Source organism: Neltuma alba, unplaced genomic scaffold (genome assembly GCF_004799145.2).
Source record: "Neltuma alba isolate B1F8T4 unplaced genomic scaffold, ASM479914v2 tig00012694_pilon, whole genome shotgun sequence".
Lineage (NCBI taxonomy): Eukaryota > Viridiplantae > Streptophyta > Magnoliopsida > Fabales > Fabaceae > Neltuma > Neltuma alba.
In genome coordinates this window covers 528,276-544,211 of record NW_021637121.1, presented here as the reverse complement: position 1 = coordinate 544,211, position 15,936 = coordinate 528,276, and the positions used below count along the sequence as shown (strand labels likewise).

General features: G+C 34.2%; 1 protein-coding gene across 1 annotated transcript; it reads right to left on the bottom strand.

Annotated features, from left to right (window-relative positions):
- Positions 1 to 2,241: 2,241 nt before the first annotated feature.
- On the bottom strand, positions 2,242 to 3,742 carry LOC114729933 (homeobox-leucine zipper protein HAT22). The gene is made up of 3 exons (XM_028916963.1): positions 3,222 to 3,742; positions 2,989 to 3,068; positions 2,242 to 2,746 (listed from the first exon to the last, which is right to left on the bottom strand). Exons 1-3 carry the CDS (start codon positions 3,696 to 3,698, stop codon positions 2,461 to 2,463), a joined length of 843 nt encoding a protein of 280 aa, XP_028772796.1. The 5' UTR covers positions 3,699 to 3,742; the 3' UTR covers positions 2,242 to 2,460.
- Positions 3,743 to 15,936: the final 12,194 nt, after the last annotated feature.

Genomic DNA, 15,936 nt, shown 5'->3' with positions numbered 1-15,936 from the left:
TGTTTCTCTTGTTTTCTTCCTCTCTATTTTCACCGGGACCACCTCAGGCCCTCCGAATCCGTGAAAACATTAAATTTTTTTATTAAAAAAAACCTTAATTATTGTATTTAATTTTGATTTTTAAAATTTGAGTAGCATGGAAAATTATTGGGTTTATTATGTGCTGAGGTCTGCTTCGTGGTTGGAGTTATCAAGTTACGGTTAGTGTTTGTAGGGCCGTTGGGGCGTGGTTGAGTATGACTGAAATGTGGACGTAATACCGAATTCAAGTAGTACCAAACTGCATTTTTAGTTAAACTTTTAAAGGTATTACTCGGACATGGTTAATTTCTTGTACCCACCACAAATAGCAAATCTGGCCAGCTCATCTAATTCCTCCCTCCAATTAAATGCTCCCCTACGTCCTTCTCCATTAATGCTGATGAATATGGGACGGGATCGTGATTCATTAATGGCTTTTTTCAAAGATATTTAAGTTTATTTTGTTAAGAGACCTGAATAGGAAGAAATATTATTATTATTATTACCATCTTTTCTAAATCATTTTAGATTGTGTTTATCTGCTTTCAATAAAATAGGATATTATCTAGACTATGGGTAGATCATCTTATCGTAATCCTAAAATTTAATTATAAATTTAAATTACTATTTTATTATTTTTAGGGCTTTATAAACAGCTCTAAAATATATATAGTAATAGTAGGTAATCTTATTTTAAAACAAAGCATATATATGTTGATATTAATATTAAAAAATTTGGAACGAAATTTCCGGCAGATAATTTAATTTCTTGTACGCGTATTGTATTGCAAAAGGATATATATATATATATATATATCTCTCTCTCTCTGGGTGTGTGTACATGAAACATGAGTGTAGTTTCTCACACACGACATTATTACTTGTGACTAGTATAATTTGGAGTTACTATTATGGCGTGCGAACTCAACTAATGATAGATAATGCTTGTATGTTACGTAATGTCACAGTTCGAATGAGAAGTTGAATACGTGGAACAAAACAATATAATAACATAAGCAAGGAGCTAAGTTGCTTTCAGACACAGATCACAAAAAGAAATCTGGTTTTAACTTCATCGCTTAAAAAACAATACCCACACACACACACACACATGTTGTCTCAAACTAAACTAATCGTACATACCCTTTACAGACCGACAACAAATATCCAACTCACCACACTTGTCTCCGAATTAGCAGGTTTCTTACGTGAGCCCACCTCCTCCTGGCCTTCGCTATTCTTTCTCTCCACATATTATAATCACTTCTTAATTTATTAATCTAATAGTCTTGGAGTTTTTGCCCTTGTTTCACGGCAGACCCCCTTCAAACTAGCTCCTCGCGCCGATCCTGAGTTAGTGTAATTTGACGGGGCCTTCGTGTGTGTGTGTGTGTGTGTGAGACCAGACCCCTTTGATCTTTGAAGATATAAATAAAATTGTAAAGCAAGGGAGAGATTGGGGGGGGGGGCCAGGTGGTGTGATGGCGATGGTTAAAATTGATGATGAAAGCGATGACAGAGGGGAGGCAGATTAGTAGTTTCCGGGAAAGGGTGCTCTTTTCTCGGAAAGTCACTCTCACCCTACTTATTGGTCCACCCCAGTACCAGTGATGTGTGGGAATTCCATTTTTTATGGATGCATCAAAATAAAATAATAATAATAATAGTAAAAGCTTTTGAAACTTGGAGGATGGGTTTGCCAATCATGATAACGTGGCAGCGACGTATGGGGTGGGGCACCACGCAATCTGGGCCGTTCAATTGAGCCTGAGACTGATGAGATGCGACGGAAGTGGGGAATGAATGATGATGATGATCATAATAATAATATTATTATTATTATGCTGGTTTTTTATGGGTCTGACCGAGAAGCAAAATCCTATGTTGAGATCCATTGAGGGAGACCCAATGGGGCATCACGTGGAGGAGGGCCCCACCAGTCCCCTCAAAGCCCAAGCATCTCACGAGACCACCCCATGGACACGCACTCCACATCAGTATCCCCTCTCTCTCTCTCTCTCTCGAAGCAACTGATTTCCAGACAAAAACACGTGACCTAACTTCCCTATCCACACCCCTCCACCCTTCTCCAACTTAATCATCACCTCCAACTGATCCCCATCATTATCTCCCCTTTCCTTCTTCCTCCTTCTGTTCATCGTCCCTTGTTAGCATATAACATACAGATGACCAGAAATTCAGGATAAAAAAAAATTATGGTAATTCACTAATATAAACCAGTTATATATAAACATACAAATAAAAAGTAATGGGGGGATGGACACAGTTACTATTTTCTACTGTTTTAGTTAATTACAGTGTTTCCCTAGAGGTGCTCCTCAACCAAAAAAATACAATGGTTGTGGCAGATTCTTGTTCTTGTTCTTGTTCTTGTTCTTCTTCTTTTCTTTGTTTGCCATCCCTGAAAATGGAGGCGCGTCAACATGCTGCCGAAGGATTGTTGAAGGGGTTGTAGAGGTGAGCGGCCTTGGGAGTCATGGAGAATGGGGTTTTATTGGAACCACCGTCCCCAACGCCGCCCAGCCTCTCGCAAGACGGGCACATGGTGAGCGTCGCCGCCGGCATCGGCACGTACAGCGGGTGAGACAGCTTCAGCGCCTTCAGCTCTTGCAGCTCTTTCTGCAGCCTCCTGTTCTCATCCGTCAGCGTCTCACAACATTTCTTTAAAAACTCGCAGTCCACCTCCGTTTGCTTCAGCTTTGTTCTGCAAAACCACCATCAAAATCTTAATTACCACCAAGATATTTCCCGGCCTAAATAATAAATACCAATACAAATATATATGTACGATTGCGAAGTCGTATTGTATCGTGAGTTCCATATACATGCGTCAGGCGCTGCATATAATTTTGGAGTATTTTTCAAGCCCAGATACTTTCGCTATCAAAACATTGATTTCTTAAGTATTAATTCAAGTTTCGTATGGTGGATGTTATAATCAGTTACCTGGCTCTTCGATTCTGGAACCAAACTTCAACCTGGCGAGGCCGTAGATTTAACTGCCTGGCTAACGCTTGCTTTTGCTTCTGCGAATCAATTGAGGGCAATATTAGTTATAAATTCTGGAATCAGTCAAGAAAGAAGGTGATGAAAACCGATAAGCAGATTAATAAACAAGATTGATGGAGAGAGAGAGAGAGAGATAAGGATTGATGAATATAATTAAATAGGATGATTACCGGGTTGAGTGTGCTGTGCTGTTTGAAGCTTTCCTCGAGGAGAGCAGATTGTTCTTTGTTGAGCCTGAGCTTCTTTCTGGCATTAGTGCCGTCTTCATCTTCATCGCTGACTCTGGAAGAAACCCTCTCGGCCTCGGCCTCCTCGCTGCTGAGATCTCTCTCCCTCTTGACCCTCCCCACAGAGAAAGACGAAACCACGCTGTGAGGCGAAGAAGTCTGGCGAGACAAGTGATCAGGAGGAGTTTCCTCCCAATTAGCTTTGATATTCACATCAATCCTCTTAGGCACAAGGTAAGTGTCGCCGGCCGAGAGACCCAACGTCAGAGATGGCTCGCAGACACCACTGGCAACCGTGAGATTAGAGGAAGGTTTCTTGGGAGCAGTGGTGGTGGTGTCATCAACGGCGGCAACGCCGGAACCCAGCCCTAGAACAAGCTCGAGGTGTGAGGAAGTAGAAACAGGAGGAGGAAGAGCCATGAGGATGAAGGAGAGGAGAGGAGAAAGGAAGAAGGAGGGTTAGATGGGAAGGGTTAAAGTCATGAGAGGGGAAGAGAGGGTCTTAAGAAGAGAATGAATGGGACTTATGTGGGGGCGTTGGGTGGGTGGGTATGATTATTATTAATCAAAGGCAGGAATGAGTAGAGCAACGAATCTGCTGGGTATTTCAAATTATTACTATGATCCTCTCTCTCTCTCTCTCTCAGTCTCTCTCTACCCCCCTCTTACATAGGTTGACCAATTGAGCCCCACTACTGTGTTCCTCTTCCAGTTTTAATAAATAAATAATTACTTAATATCAAACATACATGAAAAAGCAAAAATAAAAAAAAAAATCCTTAGCTCCCTCTATCTCCCTCTATCTCTCGAATTACTCATGACTTATATATGCCTTTGCCACCCGCAAGCTTGCCAAATAGAACTAGCCTTCTTGTTCATTTTTCTCTTATTTTCTCATATTTATTGTTGTTTCTAATTAATTACCCAAACTCTCTTCTTCTTCTTTTTTCTCGGCACATGTATTTTTTTTATTAGAGACAATCATGTAACATATATATATATACGTATGTATATATGGATGCCATATGCACATGATTCTCAACCCATTCAAAGCTAGTGAGGATTCTCATGAGTGACATGTGATTTGTTTCTTGCAGTTATGATACTATAAATTAAACATGACAGCATCGTATTCCTGTTTTTTTTTAAAAAAAAAAAAATATCCATATATGGCCTACTCTAATTGGGTTATACAAATTAAATAGAACTCCTTCAAGAGTTATTGACTGTTTAACGAATCAATACTCTGAGTAATTACTCCGAAACACGATATACATGTTAGAACATTTAATAGGTACCGTACTTCATAATAAGTAAAGAGCAAGATGACTCGACATTTATTTAAAGCACACTATCGCTCTTATTTCAAAGGAAAATATTATATAATAAATTCATTACGAATCAAAGTTCTACGCTTACAAAATCAAATATATTTTATAATCATAAAAATAATGTCACTATTTCCCCATTAATATATATTTTAATATGTTATTTCCTGCCATTCTTTAGTACTCCTCCGGTTCTAAATATAAGACCCTTATACTAGTGTGTGTAAGGGTCTTACATTTAGGACTGGAGGAGTATATGTTTATCAGATGATGACGAAGACGAATAATCTGTTCTTCAATTCCTTGATTCTCTCCCCTTATGCCTAATTCTTCCTATGCCTTAATGGTGCGTCTATATAAATATAAATATATTCGTGTACAATTGTTGGTATGCATTATATGTAAAATTAATATAAAGAAAAAGGGAGTAGAAGAGACCCACATGAACTGTCTCCCACTGGGCAAGGATGGTTGAACTAGTTAGAGATGGGTACCATGTCACCTTGCTTATTACCAAGGTTGCTTGCTTTTTGATGAATGGGGAATATACATGAACTCTGGTTGGACGGTTTTCCTCTTGCTTATTATGAGTGTGGACATTAGAAAGTGATGTGCACTACATATATATATGTGTTTGTTTGCATATGTGGGAGGAAAATAAAGGAAATTAGAAAAAGTAGGTGCGATGGAGGAGTAGCTAGAGACAGAAATGGGAGTTTCAACGAGTTATAATGGTGCCAGAATATGATTCATCCACAAGAATCCGGATATTTGCTTAACTATAAAGTTGATGGCAATTGTAATAATATTGGGTCCTACTAATTCCCTTGTGTGTGTGTGTGTGTGTGTGTATTTAGTACTATACATCAGCACCACTTTCAATAATAATAATAATGCTTTGTCGGCGATGCTAACCCAGCAGTTAGGTCACCTACATCCCTTCTTTTCTTTAATTAATCATCATTATGCTTCTTCATCATCTTCTAATTTTGTGCATTTCGCCTCCCTATCAATTAAAAGGGCCCATATCATCACTTTGAAAACCTAATCTCATTTATTTCCACCTACATATTTTTGCGGTGTGTTAATTATATGTTTACAGCTCATGCTGATCTGACTTACCTTAATCCAACATATCTCCACAAAGGCACAAACTTTAGGGTTTAGAACGTTAAATTGCATTTTTGTTCTTCAAGTATTTTATTAATTGAAGAAGTTATTTTATATTTATATATATATATATAGGCCCTGGAAAAATTGTGTAATAATGAAGCAGAAAATTTATTTCTCAAAATTTATGTAATATTGCCTGTTTTTAATGGTGAACATCAAGTCAACGTTAGGTGAAAAGAAAGATCTCTCAATCTACACTAATAATTGACTGCTATAAAAAGGTTTTTCAAGATCTCATACTATGTATTGCTCTATTTAACATCTTTTTCTAAATTAGGCAAAACTGATCAAATTTTAAATGCATGTTTTTAACTCTAAAAAATTTATTAGACTGAATTAGGAGTTAGGGCGAGCACGCCTTGCATTGTAATGGCTTAACTCACATGTATATCCCTAATTAACATCGCTTTTCATATTTTTTGTTAAATGCAAAATGCTAAATTAATTATTAAGTATATATTATTTAATTTTCCATATGTATGCATGTATATGCAATTATATGCATGCTTATTTAGAATATGTCTTCTTCTTCTTTTTTCATTACCTAGGTTTGGATCAACTTTTTAATAGGACCACCCATTTTTTTTTAAAGTTATATAATGTTGAATATTGGAAAAGTGGGGATTACAAAATTTATTATATCTAATCTAATCTAATCAGTCAATCAGACACACGATGGGACATAAAACCACGCATATTTTGATTAATGGCATACATAATTATGGGCACATAAAAGTGGGCGGATCCCAAATGATTATCTTCAAATTCAGTACGCAAAATCCTTAATCAGTGTTGTTTGAGGATCACAATAATTCTATGCACAAACTTCTGCATGCTCGTCAAGGAAAACATATTATTAAAATCTTGGCTGTCAATCATCATATGAATATTTTATGTATATGACATAATCATCTAATTTTTTTTAAAAAATAGATTAATTAATATCAAACACAAAATTTATTAATTTTTGGTTGGGACTATTAAATATAGGATATAGAAGCTAAATTTTGAGAAAATTTTGGTGTTGAATTGGAATAGAATATTATTTTTGAATTTTGAGAGGAACTCGAGCTATGATTTTTTTTTTTTGGCCCCAAAAAAGAAAAGTGCTGTTGAAAAATATATAGGGTAGTTTTGACTCAAATAAGTTATTTACAAGGGGCGAATTATTACGACATGGGTGAGTATTAATGACGTTAGCGGGGCTATTTATTAATTATTATATTAAGGTAATAAAAATGAAAAGGAAGGGCCGTCAAACGTGTCCCGTAGATAGAGTGTTTGCTTCCTAACAGGAATTCCATCCACTGATTAAAATAATGTTAATCATTTGATGATGCAATGACAAAGATCTACCAAATTTTATTAATTTATTAAAACTCCATTATGCTGAGCTTTTTGTCCAGTAGCTTCTCAATATAATAGAGTACTCCTAGCGTATGATGTCGAGAAATGCTTAAGGAGCAACTTAATCCGAAATTAAAATTTTTTAATGCTCCTATTAAGTAATTTAATGATATGAATACTCTCCTACCAGTACTAAACATCGTGGTCAAATATGGTTTTAATGTGAATGAATTGATATTTTAAAAATGAATGGGGGTGCCACGTAAGGACGAGGGGGACATGTGGGGCCCACCAATGATTTGGTATGATGGGCATTTGATTCCGTGGAGCGTACAAGTTGGCTCTCAATTCATGAACGCTGAAGAATTTCCTGCAGATAAGGTTTTCGTGATGTTTGTTCCTTCTGCTAGCTAGCTCCTCACTTTTTCAAGCCATCCTCCCATGTTCTCTTTTCTTTCAGGAAAATTATTGGATATTATTGTGTTCTTATTTGTACAATTATTGATTCTTTTTTTATCAATTTAGGCCTGAACTAATATAATGTTCATTGCTCGAGTCTTTAATTTATTATGGTTGCTGATTTCATATTTCTTATTATATTCTTTGAATATATGCTGTATCCTAATAAAAAGTTAGGCTTGCCATCATCACTTTTTTTTTAATTCAAACAAATATTAATTGATGGTGTTCTGAATGCAGGTATATATATTGTAATAATTAATAAATGGATAATTACTCTTCTTGGCCATTTAGCCCTAGATAATATATAATATAGATGATGAAAGGTAAATAAATCATTATTTTTGGAATTACATACGAAAGCAACTAATAAAATCATTTCCTGTTTAAACAAATACTTAAACATGACACATTGAGATCTATATGTCAATACACGATGATAGTTTATTTAAGTTGTTAGTAAAAATTATATACAATGATGAAAAAGTTGTTACCACCTCTGGTCCTTAATATAAAAGTTAGTTTGGCTTTTAATTTAGTTCTAAATATAAGATATTAATCCACTTTGTCTTTCATATTTATCTATTTTTTCTATGATAGTCCTTGTAGTAGTTGCATGTGTTAAATGTTCAATCAAATAGTTGTTTTAGTTAATATATGATTAGTAAGCATATTTTAAGAAAAAATAACATATAATTATTATAAATAACTAACTCAACAAACTTCCTTAATCTACTCAAATTACTCAACTAGCTCTTATATTAAGAGACAGAGGTAGTACTCCTTCAATTCTTAATACATGACCTAATTAGAAGGTTGATCTTGATCCTAAATATAAACTTATTTTTTATATTTACCAATTTTTTTTAAATTACCCCCATTAAATAATTAAATACTCTTCTGATCCTTAATATAAGACCTATTTAATTAATTTGATTATATTAAGAAAGTTAAGTAAGTTAGTTAATTATAAAAAATGACATGTTCTTCCTAAAATACCATAATCATCTTTCTTAATATCATTCGTCCCTCGCTTACTTGATTATGGTTGAGTGAGTATCAATAGGGATAATTTAAAAAATTAATAAATATGAAAAAAAGATATTATATTTAAGATCAAAATTAAATTAAAAATTAGGTCCTATATTAAGGATCGGAGGAATACGACAGTAATACTTATTACTTATTAATAAAATACCTGTATATTTTATAAAGTAAGTGAGTACTTATTACTCATTAATTTCACACATACATCAATTCTATCGTTTTATATTTTTAATAAAATAATTTAAAACATTTTTTGAAATGTCAATTTTTCAAAGAAACTCTAACTGAGGGTATTTTGGAAAACATATGCTATATCTATAATTATTACCTAATTTAACTAACTTAGTTAAATAGGTCATATATTAAGGACCAACGGAGCATTTTCAAAGAGTAATTAAATAGGTTTTTTTCTTAATTAAGTGTCCAAAAGTTTGGTTTGCAATGTTGAAAAATGTTTATTTAGTGTACTAATTTTTCCGTTTTATGAATAATTTGTTGTTGAATATATTGAGAATGATACAACAAAACGGGTGGAATTGCCCAGTCAGGTATGACTCACATCGCGGTGAACTTTTTCCTCTTCCTACCACGCCCATTTATCAATCCTACATCGATCCCATCGACCAATCCTGAACTGACACGTACACTTTTCTTCCCCCAGTTTTAACAACGCTCCCACTCATGCGAGTCACGCCCTTGATCGTGACCTCATCGTGCTCTCTATTTTGTACACGTGTACGTCTTACCACAATCGAGTATTATACACTCAAAGTCGTACGTATGTACACAATTCCAATCAATATATATGTAGACACAAAATACTCCTACTTAAGATTAAAACTAGCTACCATGGTTGTTGCTTCATTAATTAAACTTAAACGCAACAACTTATAATGTACCTCTTTGCCCTATTTTATAGGGCAGCAAAAAAAAATATTTTTTTAATCTTATTTATTTACAGGATATTGATTGAGAGATATTTTTTATATGGATATACCCCTCCGATCCTTAATATAGGACCCAATTCTTGAGTTATTTTTTGTCCTAAATATAATACTCATTTTTCATATTTATCAATTTTCTCTAAATTACCTCTATGGATACTCCCTCAACCATAATCAAGTAAAAGAGGGAAAAGGGGTATTAAGAAAGATGATTATGGTGTTTTAGAAAAGATGTGTCACTTTTCTTATAATTAACTAACTTACCTAAGTTCCTTAATATAATCAAATTAGTTAATATAAGACGGAGGAGTGTAATTTTACTTTTTATTTATTATTGTGTTGAATTTGTTTATATAAGGTATAATGTATATTAAATAGAAATAAAATTGAAAAGTTATTAAATTTTAAATGATAGTTAATAAAATTTAAAATTTTTGTTCATGTTAGAAGTAACTTTATAAATAGGACAGAGCTTATTAATTGATCTCTGTGCCATGTACGCTATCGTAAGAAATTACTTGCAAGTCACGCGTGCAAGCGATGAAGGCCAAGTTCTAGGTAGCTAGATTATCCCAACAAATTACTCAAATTATTATCCGCTCCACTTTATTACCCCTACCTAGGAACCTGTTCTTACTAGGGTACTAATTATCAAAACTTTCCATCAAACCTAAAACCAAAGAACCCCATTCCCCCAAGTTATCTTAATTAAGAATTTATATTATCTGGTCCGGGCTGATTGTGAGATGATTGTAAATGTTACCATATACATGTATTGTCGTGGTCACACACACACATGTTGGCAGCTTGGCATATTGAAGACAAGAAGCAATTTATGAGAGCGACCTCATCTGTCACTTGCTTCAACCGATGACATCGTAATTGGTTGCACCACGGAATTGATACATTCAATTATTGTGATTAGATAGCCTGTGTGTGTGTGTGAAGAAGTACAATAACTATGGTTGATTTTTGGGGGGGGTCAAATGGCATAGGGGAATACAAACACACAGCATAATGGAAGGGATATGTGATAAATACTTCCTTCATTATTAATACAAATCTTAGTAGATTTTTATTTTAGTTCTAAATAGAAGACCTCAATAATCCAATTTGTTTTTTATATTTATCTTTTTTTTTTCAAGATAGTCTTTTTAATAATGATAGTTCTAGTCAATACACTTAATTATTAAGAATATTTTAAGAAAGACAATACCTATTTGTTACAAATAACTAACTTAATTTTTTTTTAATCTCTCCAAATTAGTCAACTAGCTCTTATAATTAGGACCGGAGGCAGTATATACTGCCTCCGGTCCCTAATATAAGACCTCATTTGTCTTTTATTTTGATCTTAAATATAAGACCTCAATCCACTTTGCCTCTCATATTTATGCATTTCTTTCCAAGATATCCCTTGTAATAATAGTAGTTATAACCAATACATTTGATTATAAGGACATTTTAGAAAAGACAATATCTATTTATTGCAAATAACTAACTCAACTTTTTTTCTTAATCTACTCAAATTAGTCAACTAGCTTTTCTATTTAGAACCACAGATAGTATATGACGCAGAGATGGAGTAGAAAGTGAGGATAGAGTATTACCGCAAGTGAAAAGCAGTAGAGGAAATAATGGAATATATATATATATATATATATATATATATATATATAAGTGATATGTATGTGGGGGACCTTTTGGAAGAATATAGAATGATTCTGGGAAAGGACAAGAAAAGCTTAGTCAGAAGAAATGATGATGATAGTTTGATCAGGATTGATATATTAGCAAATGAGAGGCAAAGCATCCAACAAACGCACCGACCCCTACAATATATATATATATATATATATATATATGATCGAGTAAAAGCAAAAGCCAATAATATATATATATACATAAATAAACAAGGGATGCCCCACTGGAAGTGTGTTATGTTGGGTGGAGATTTCACACTGAAACATCATAGTTGCGTTTAAAAGGAGTGAAAGAAAGCAGTCGCACACACCCCACTATTTACACACACACACATGCTTATGCTCTCTCTCTCTCTCTCTCTACACAACAACAACACTGTATCAGGTTGGGGGTCCCACGATCCACAAAAGCAAGTAATGATGTTGCAATGGTGTGGTGTGGTGGTGGGGGGATTAAGAAATAAGGGCCAAAAACAGTTGGTAGGTTTTGCCGTTAATTACATATACCGCCTCTTTGTGCCTCCACCTTATGGCATCCCGGCCCCATTTTACCCCACCTTTTCTCATCTTTATTTCTAACCCACCCCCTTCCCCCTATTCTTCTTTAAAACTAGTACCATAGTGGTCTAAAAGTTATCCACGTTGTGGGTCACCGATACAAGTCGGTGATTCGTGGTGGCATCCTCCCATCTCCCTTGTTTTATCAACGTCGCGAGTAATATCTACTCTTGCGCTTTAAGACTTGCAGCGGTGTTGGGTTTGATGGCGTTACGGTGGTTTCGAGATTGGATTCAAACTTCGGCTGATCTTCAAAGTCTTGATTACCGTTATCTTTTTTCTTTTTTTTTTAATGTCAATTTCCTTGTTTTCATGGTACGCTGGCATTCCTCTGTGGTTTATTTGGGCTTTGCTCAAATTAACCATGTGTGATGGACCGACCTTTCATGTGAAATCTGTTTACTTAGTTCAAATAAAATTGTCTTTCATTAAAAAAAAAAAACTTAAAAATGGTATCACAATGCCAACAGGTTTCATCCCACTTACAACCTTATATTATTAGTGCTTGCTCTTATAATTTTTTTTCCTTAAAACCACTCTTATCATAACTAAACGTACCGTATTCCTAAATACTCCTCCGGTCTTTAATATGAAACATATTTAACTAATTTGATTAGATTAAGGAAGTTAGGTAAGTTCGTTAATTATAAAAAATATGATGTTTTTTTTCTAAAACACCATAATTATTTTACTTAATATCTTCCCTCCTTCACTTATTTGATTATGGTTGAGGAAGTATCAATAGGGGTAATTTAGAAAAAATCGATTAATATGAAAAATAAGTTTTATATTTATGACCAAAATTAACTTAACAGTTAGATCCTATATTAAGGACCAGAGGAGTACAAAATTATACTCCTCCGGTCCTAAATATAAGACCCTTTTTATAGTGTAATTTATACTACAAAAGAGATCTTATATTTAGGACCGCAGGATTATAATATGATAAAGATACACAAGGTTGTCTAAGTCATCGGTTGGGAATGTAGGCTAATGTATATGATGGGTTTGGTGGTACTAGTGTAAACATTCTTTAAGATCTATATATATGCTGAGCTGCAGCTATTATTAATATAATATACGGTATTGGGCTCTTGCCTCGTATAAATTATATATGCTTTGTGGTTTACTACAAATGGAGAAGGGTGGGGAACAGATACCTATTGCGGTGGCAGTGGGGAGCAATGATTACCATCTAAGAGTAGGGAACATGGATCATTCCTTGTTGTAATCGAAACCTTCGTTGACCCTTTTCAATCCCTTCAAACCACGTTTCATTATTTCTTATCATTCATCCATTTCGCTAATCATGTTGTGACCCCCCCTTCTCATAAATATCTTGTTCAGTCGACAAACATATAATATCATACTAACAAGTTATTATTGGATGTAATAAGATATTCGTGAAATTCGCTCGTGATTAATTACTTGGCTTGCATGCAAATATATATATGTATTAATAATAATAGTCATTAATTAGATCATGATGAGCACCCATTTATATTCCAGTGGGGAAATGGAGTTTAATTCATGTATCTTGTGATTAGGGTTGGCGGATCATATGATGAAACAGATATGGCCCGTGACTCCGCATGCATATGTGTTCATTGAGACCATATCTCTGTACTCCATTGTCTTCTAGCTTTTAGTGGTGATTTCCGTGTAACTTCCAAATTTTTTTGATTCATTTGTCCCTCACTAACTCCTAACATCCAAAACCACTATTTATTATTTATCCTCTTTCAAGTCTTGGCCTGACTATTACATTTTCCCCAAGTATATATAAATAAGAAGGAATTGGAAGAAGAATGAGAACAGAAAGAGGGGGCAATATATATACTCTTCTGGTCCTATTTATAGGGCAGAGAGAGAAGGTATTTTTTGGTCCTATTTATAGGACATAAAGAGAAATTTTTTATATAGATGTATAATTTTACCCCTTATTTATTATTGTGTTGATTTTGTTTCCATGAAGTATAATGTATATTAAATAATGATAAAGTTGGAAAGTTTTTAAATTTTAAATAAGAGTTAATGAATTTTAAAGTTTTTCTTAATCTGTGTGAAATATAATGAAAGTGCTTTATAAATAGGACTAGAGAAGTGTGTGTGTGTATGGAAGATGGGGATGAAAGAGGAGGTAGCTAGGTCCACGCCTAAGAGAAGGAACAATAGAGAATAGGGGCAAAGGGATATGATGAGGAGGGTTGATTATAAGTGGCTATTATGCAGAGGAGAGAATAATATAATTGGGCATGCAAATGGAAAGCCCTGAGCCGCACAAGAAGTGAGTATAGAGGTCAATTGGAGCTTTTGCCCTTCAATTTACGTAATCCGCCATCTACGCCACCCGTCCCTCCCTCCATTCCCTCATGAAGTGAGAGTTTAAATCATTTTGTTCTTTTTAACAAAGAGTATATACAAAAGCACTTGACATGATATTCACAATCATCACTCTCGTTTAAATCCCTCTCTTCATCATTCTATATCCATGTTCCTCCCCACTCCTTTGCACCCCCCTCCCTATTTCCCTCCAAGGGATTTCTAATGACTTTTTCTTGGAAAAAAAAAAGAATTTTTAAACGACGGTAAATGTGGATGGAAGAAGAGACTGTATATTGTTAATTATTATTATTATTATTATTATTGATGGAAGGGCATGAGCCTTGGGTGGTGAGGGTGGGTTGTGGGATTGTGCCCCCAATGGGATGCAAGTTGCAGAAAGGGAATACCACATCCAATAATATAAAGTTAGAATCCTTTTTTTTTTTAAAAAAAAAAAGTTCTTGCACAACAAAGGTAGAATCCTCGAGTGGCTTCTCTTGTCAACAATTTCATTGTTAATTCTTTTCCATGTCAACTATGTTCCGTTCCTTTTTCCCTTTCTTTTCGGGGGGATTTCATTTTCTTTTAATAATAATAATAATAATCATAATAATCATAATAATTGTTGTTGGGGTTGGGGTTAAAGGGAAGGCCCGTATCCAATGTTGAATTGGGCCTCCATTATCCTGCCTTTGCATGATGTAAATGTTTGGTTGCATGAGGTAAATGTTGAATAGGCAACTGGGCCACTTTTCTCTTGTATGATATCCATAATGTGAGATGAGCCCACTGACTTATGTGGCTTTTAAAAATTGCAACTTCTCACATATTTTATATTAATTAATAATCATAAATTGACACTGTTATTGGTATTAATATTGATATCTGGATTGGAATATCATTATCATTATAAGAAAAATCTATATCTATATATATATTGAGCCATGATTTATGAATATTGTTTTGATCTGATCCGTTTTGATCTGTATATAGAAGCCTATTTTGAGAAGGACATCAAAGCTGACACGCAAAGACTTTGCATTACAGGATTTAATGTCTCCTTCTGCTGTACTAGATATATGTATTTCTAACGTGTAAGGGCTTCGTCATCTGATATTATATGCATAATTAGACTAGAGATTGAATAATGCTGGAAAAAATAAGAAAATCAGCTTAATTACTTGGCCACAAATTTGTTTAAAGCTGAACCTTTTTTGGCAGTCCTGCTTGTGGCTTACCCATCGCACATTCGCACACATTTAGAGGGTTTGGCAACCCTTATAATTATTTTTAAAAAGCATTTTTTTTTGTAAGACGAGATAAACTCCTCTACATATTTACTTCGTAAATTTTAAAAGCACTTTTAAAATCATAGTTTAGTTTCCACCCAAACACTCTTTTGATGAAAAGAAAAAAACTTAAATATACAATACTTCTAACTAATGAATAGAAGCAAGAGTCCAGAGAAAGACATTAAAAAAAAAAAGTAAAGTGGACCATGAGAGGAATTAGAAGCTTTGTTTCCCAAATACTCCTCCAATCCTTAATATAAGACCTAATTGTTGAATTGGTTTTAGTTCTAAATATAAGACCTATTTCTCATATTTATCAATTTTCTCTAAAGTACCCCTATGGATACTCTCTCAACCATGATCAAGTAGAAGAGAGAGGGGATATTAAGAAAGATGATTATGGTATTTTAGGAAAAACGTGTCATATTTCTTATAATTAACTAACTTACCTAACTTCCTTAATATAATCAAATTAGTTAAAT

Coding starts and splice junctions, on each gene's coding strand:
- LOC114729933 (XM_028916963.1), bottom strand. CDS start 3,698: ATGGCTCTTCCTCCTCCTGTTTCTACTTCCTCACACCTCGAGCTTGTT. Junction 3,069..3,221: donor AGCACAGCACACTCAACCCG/GTAATCATCCTA, acceptor ATTGATTCGCAG/AAGCAAAAGCAAGCGTTAGC. Junction 2,747..2,988: donor TTCCAGAATCGAAGAGCCAG/GTAACTGATTAT, acceptor GTGGTTTTGCAG/AACAAAGCTGAAGCAAACGG.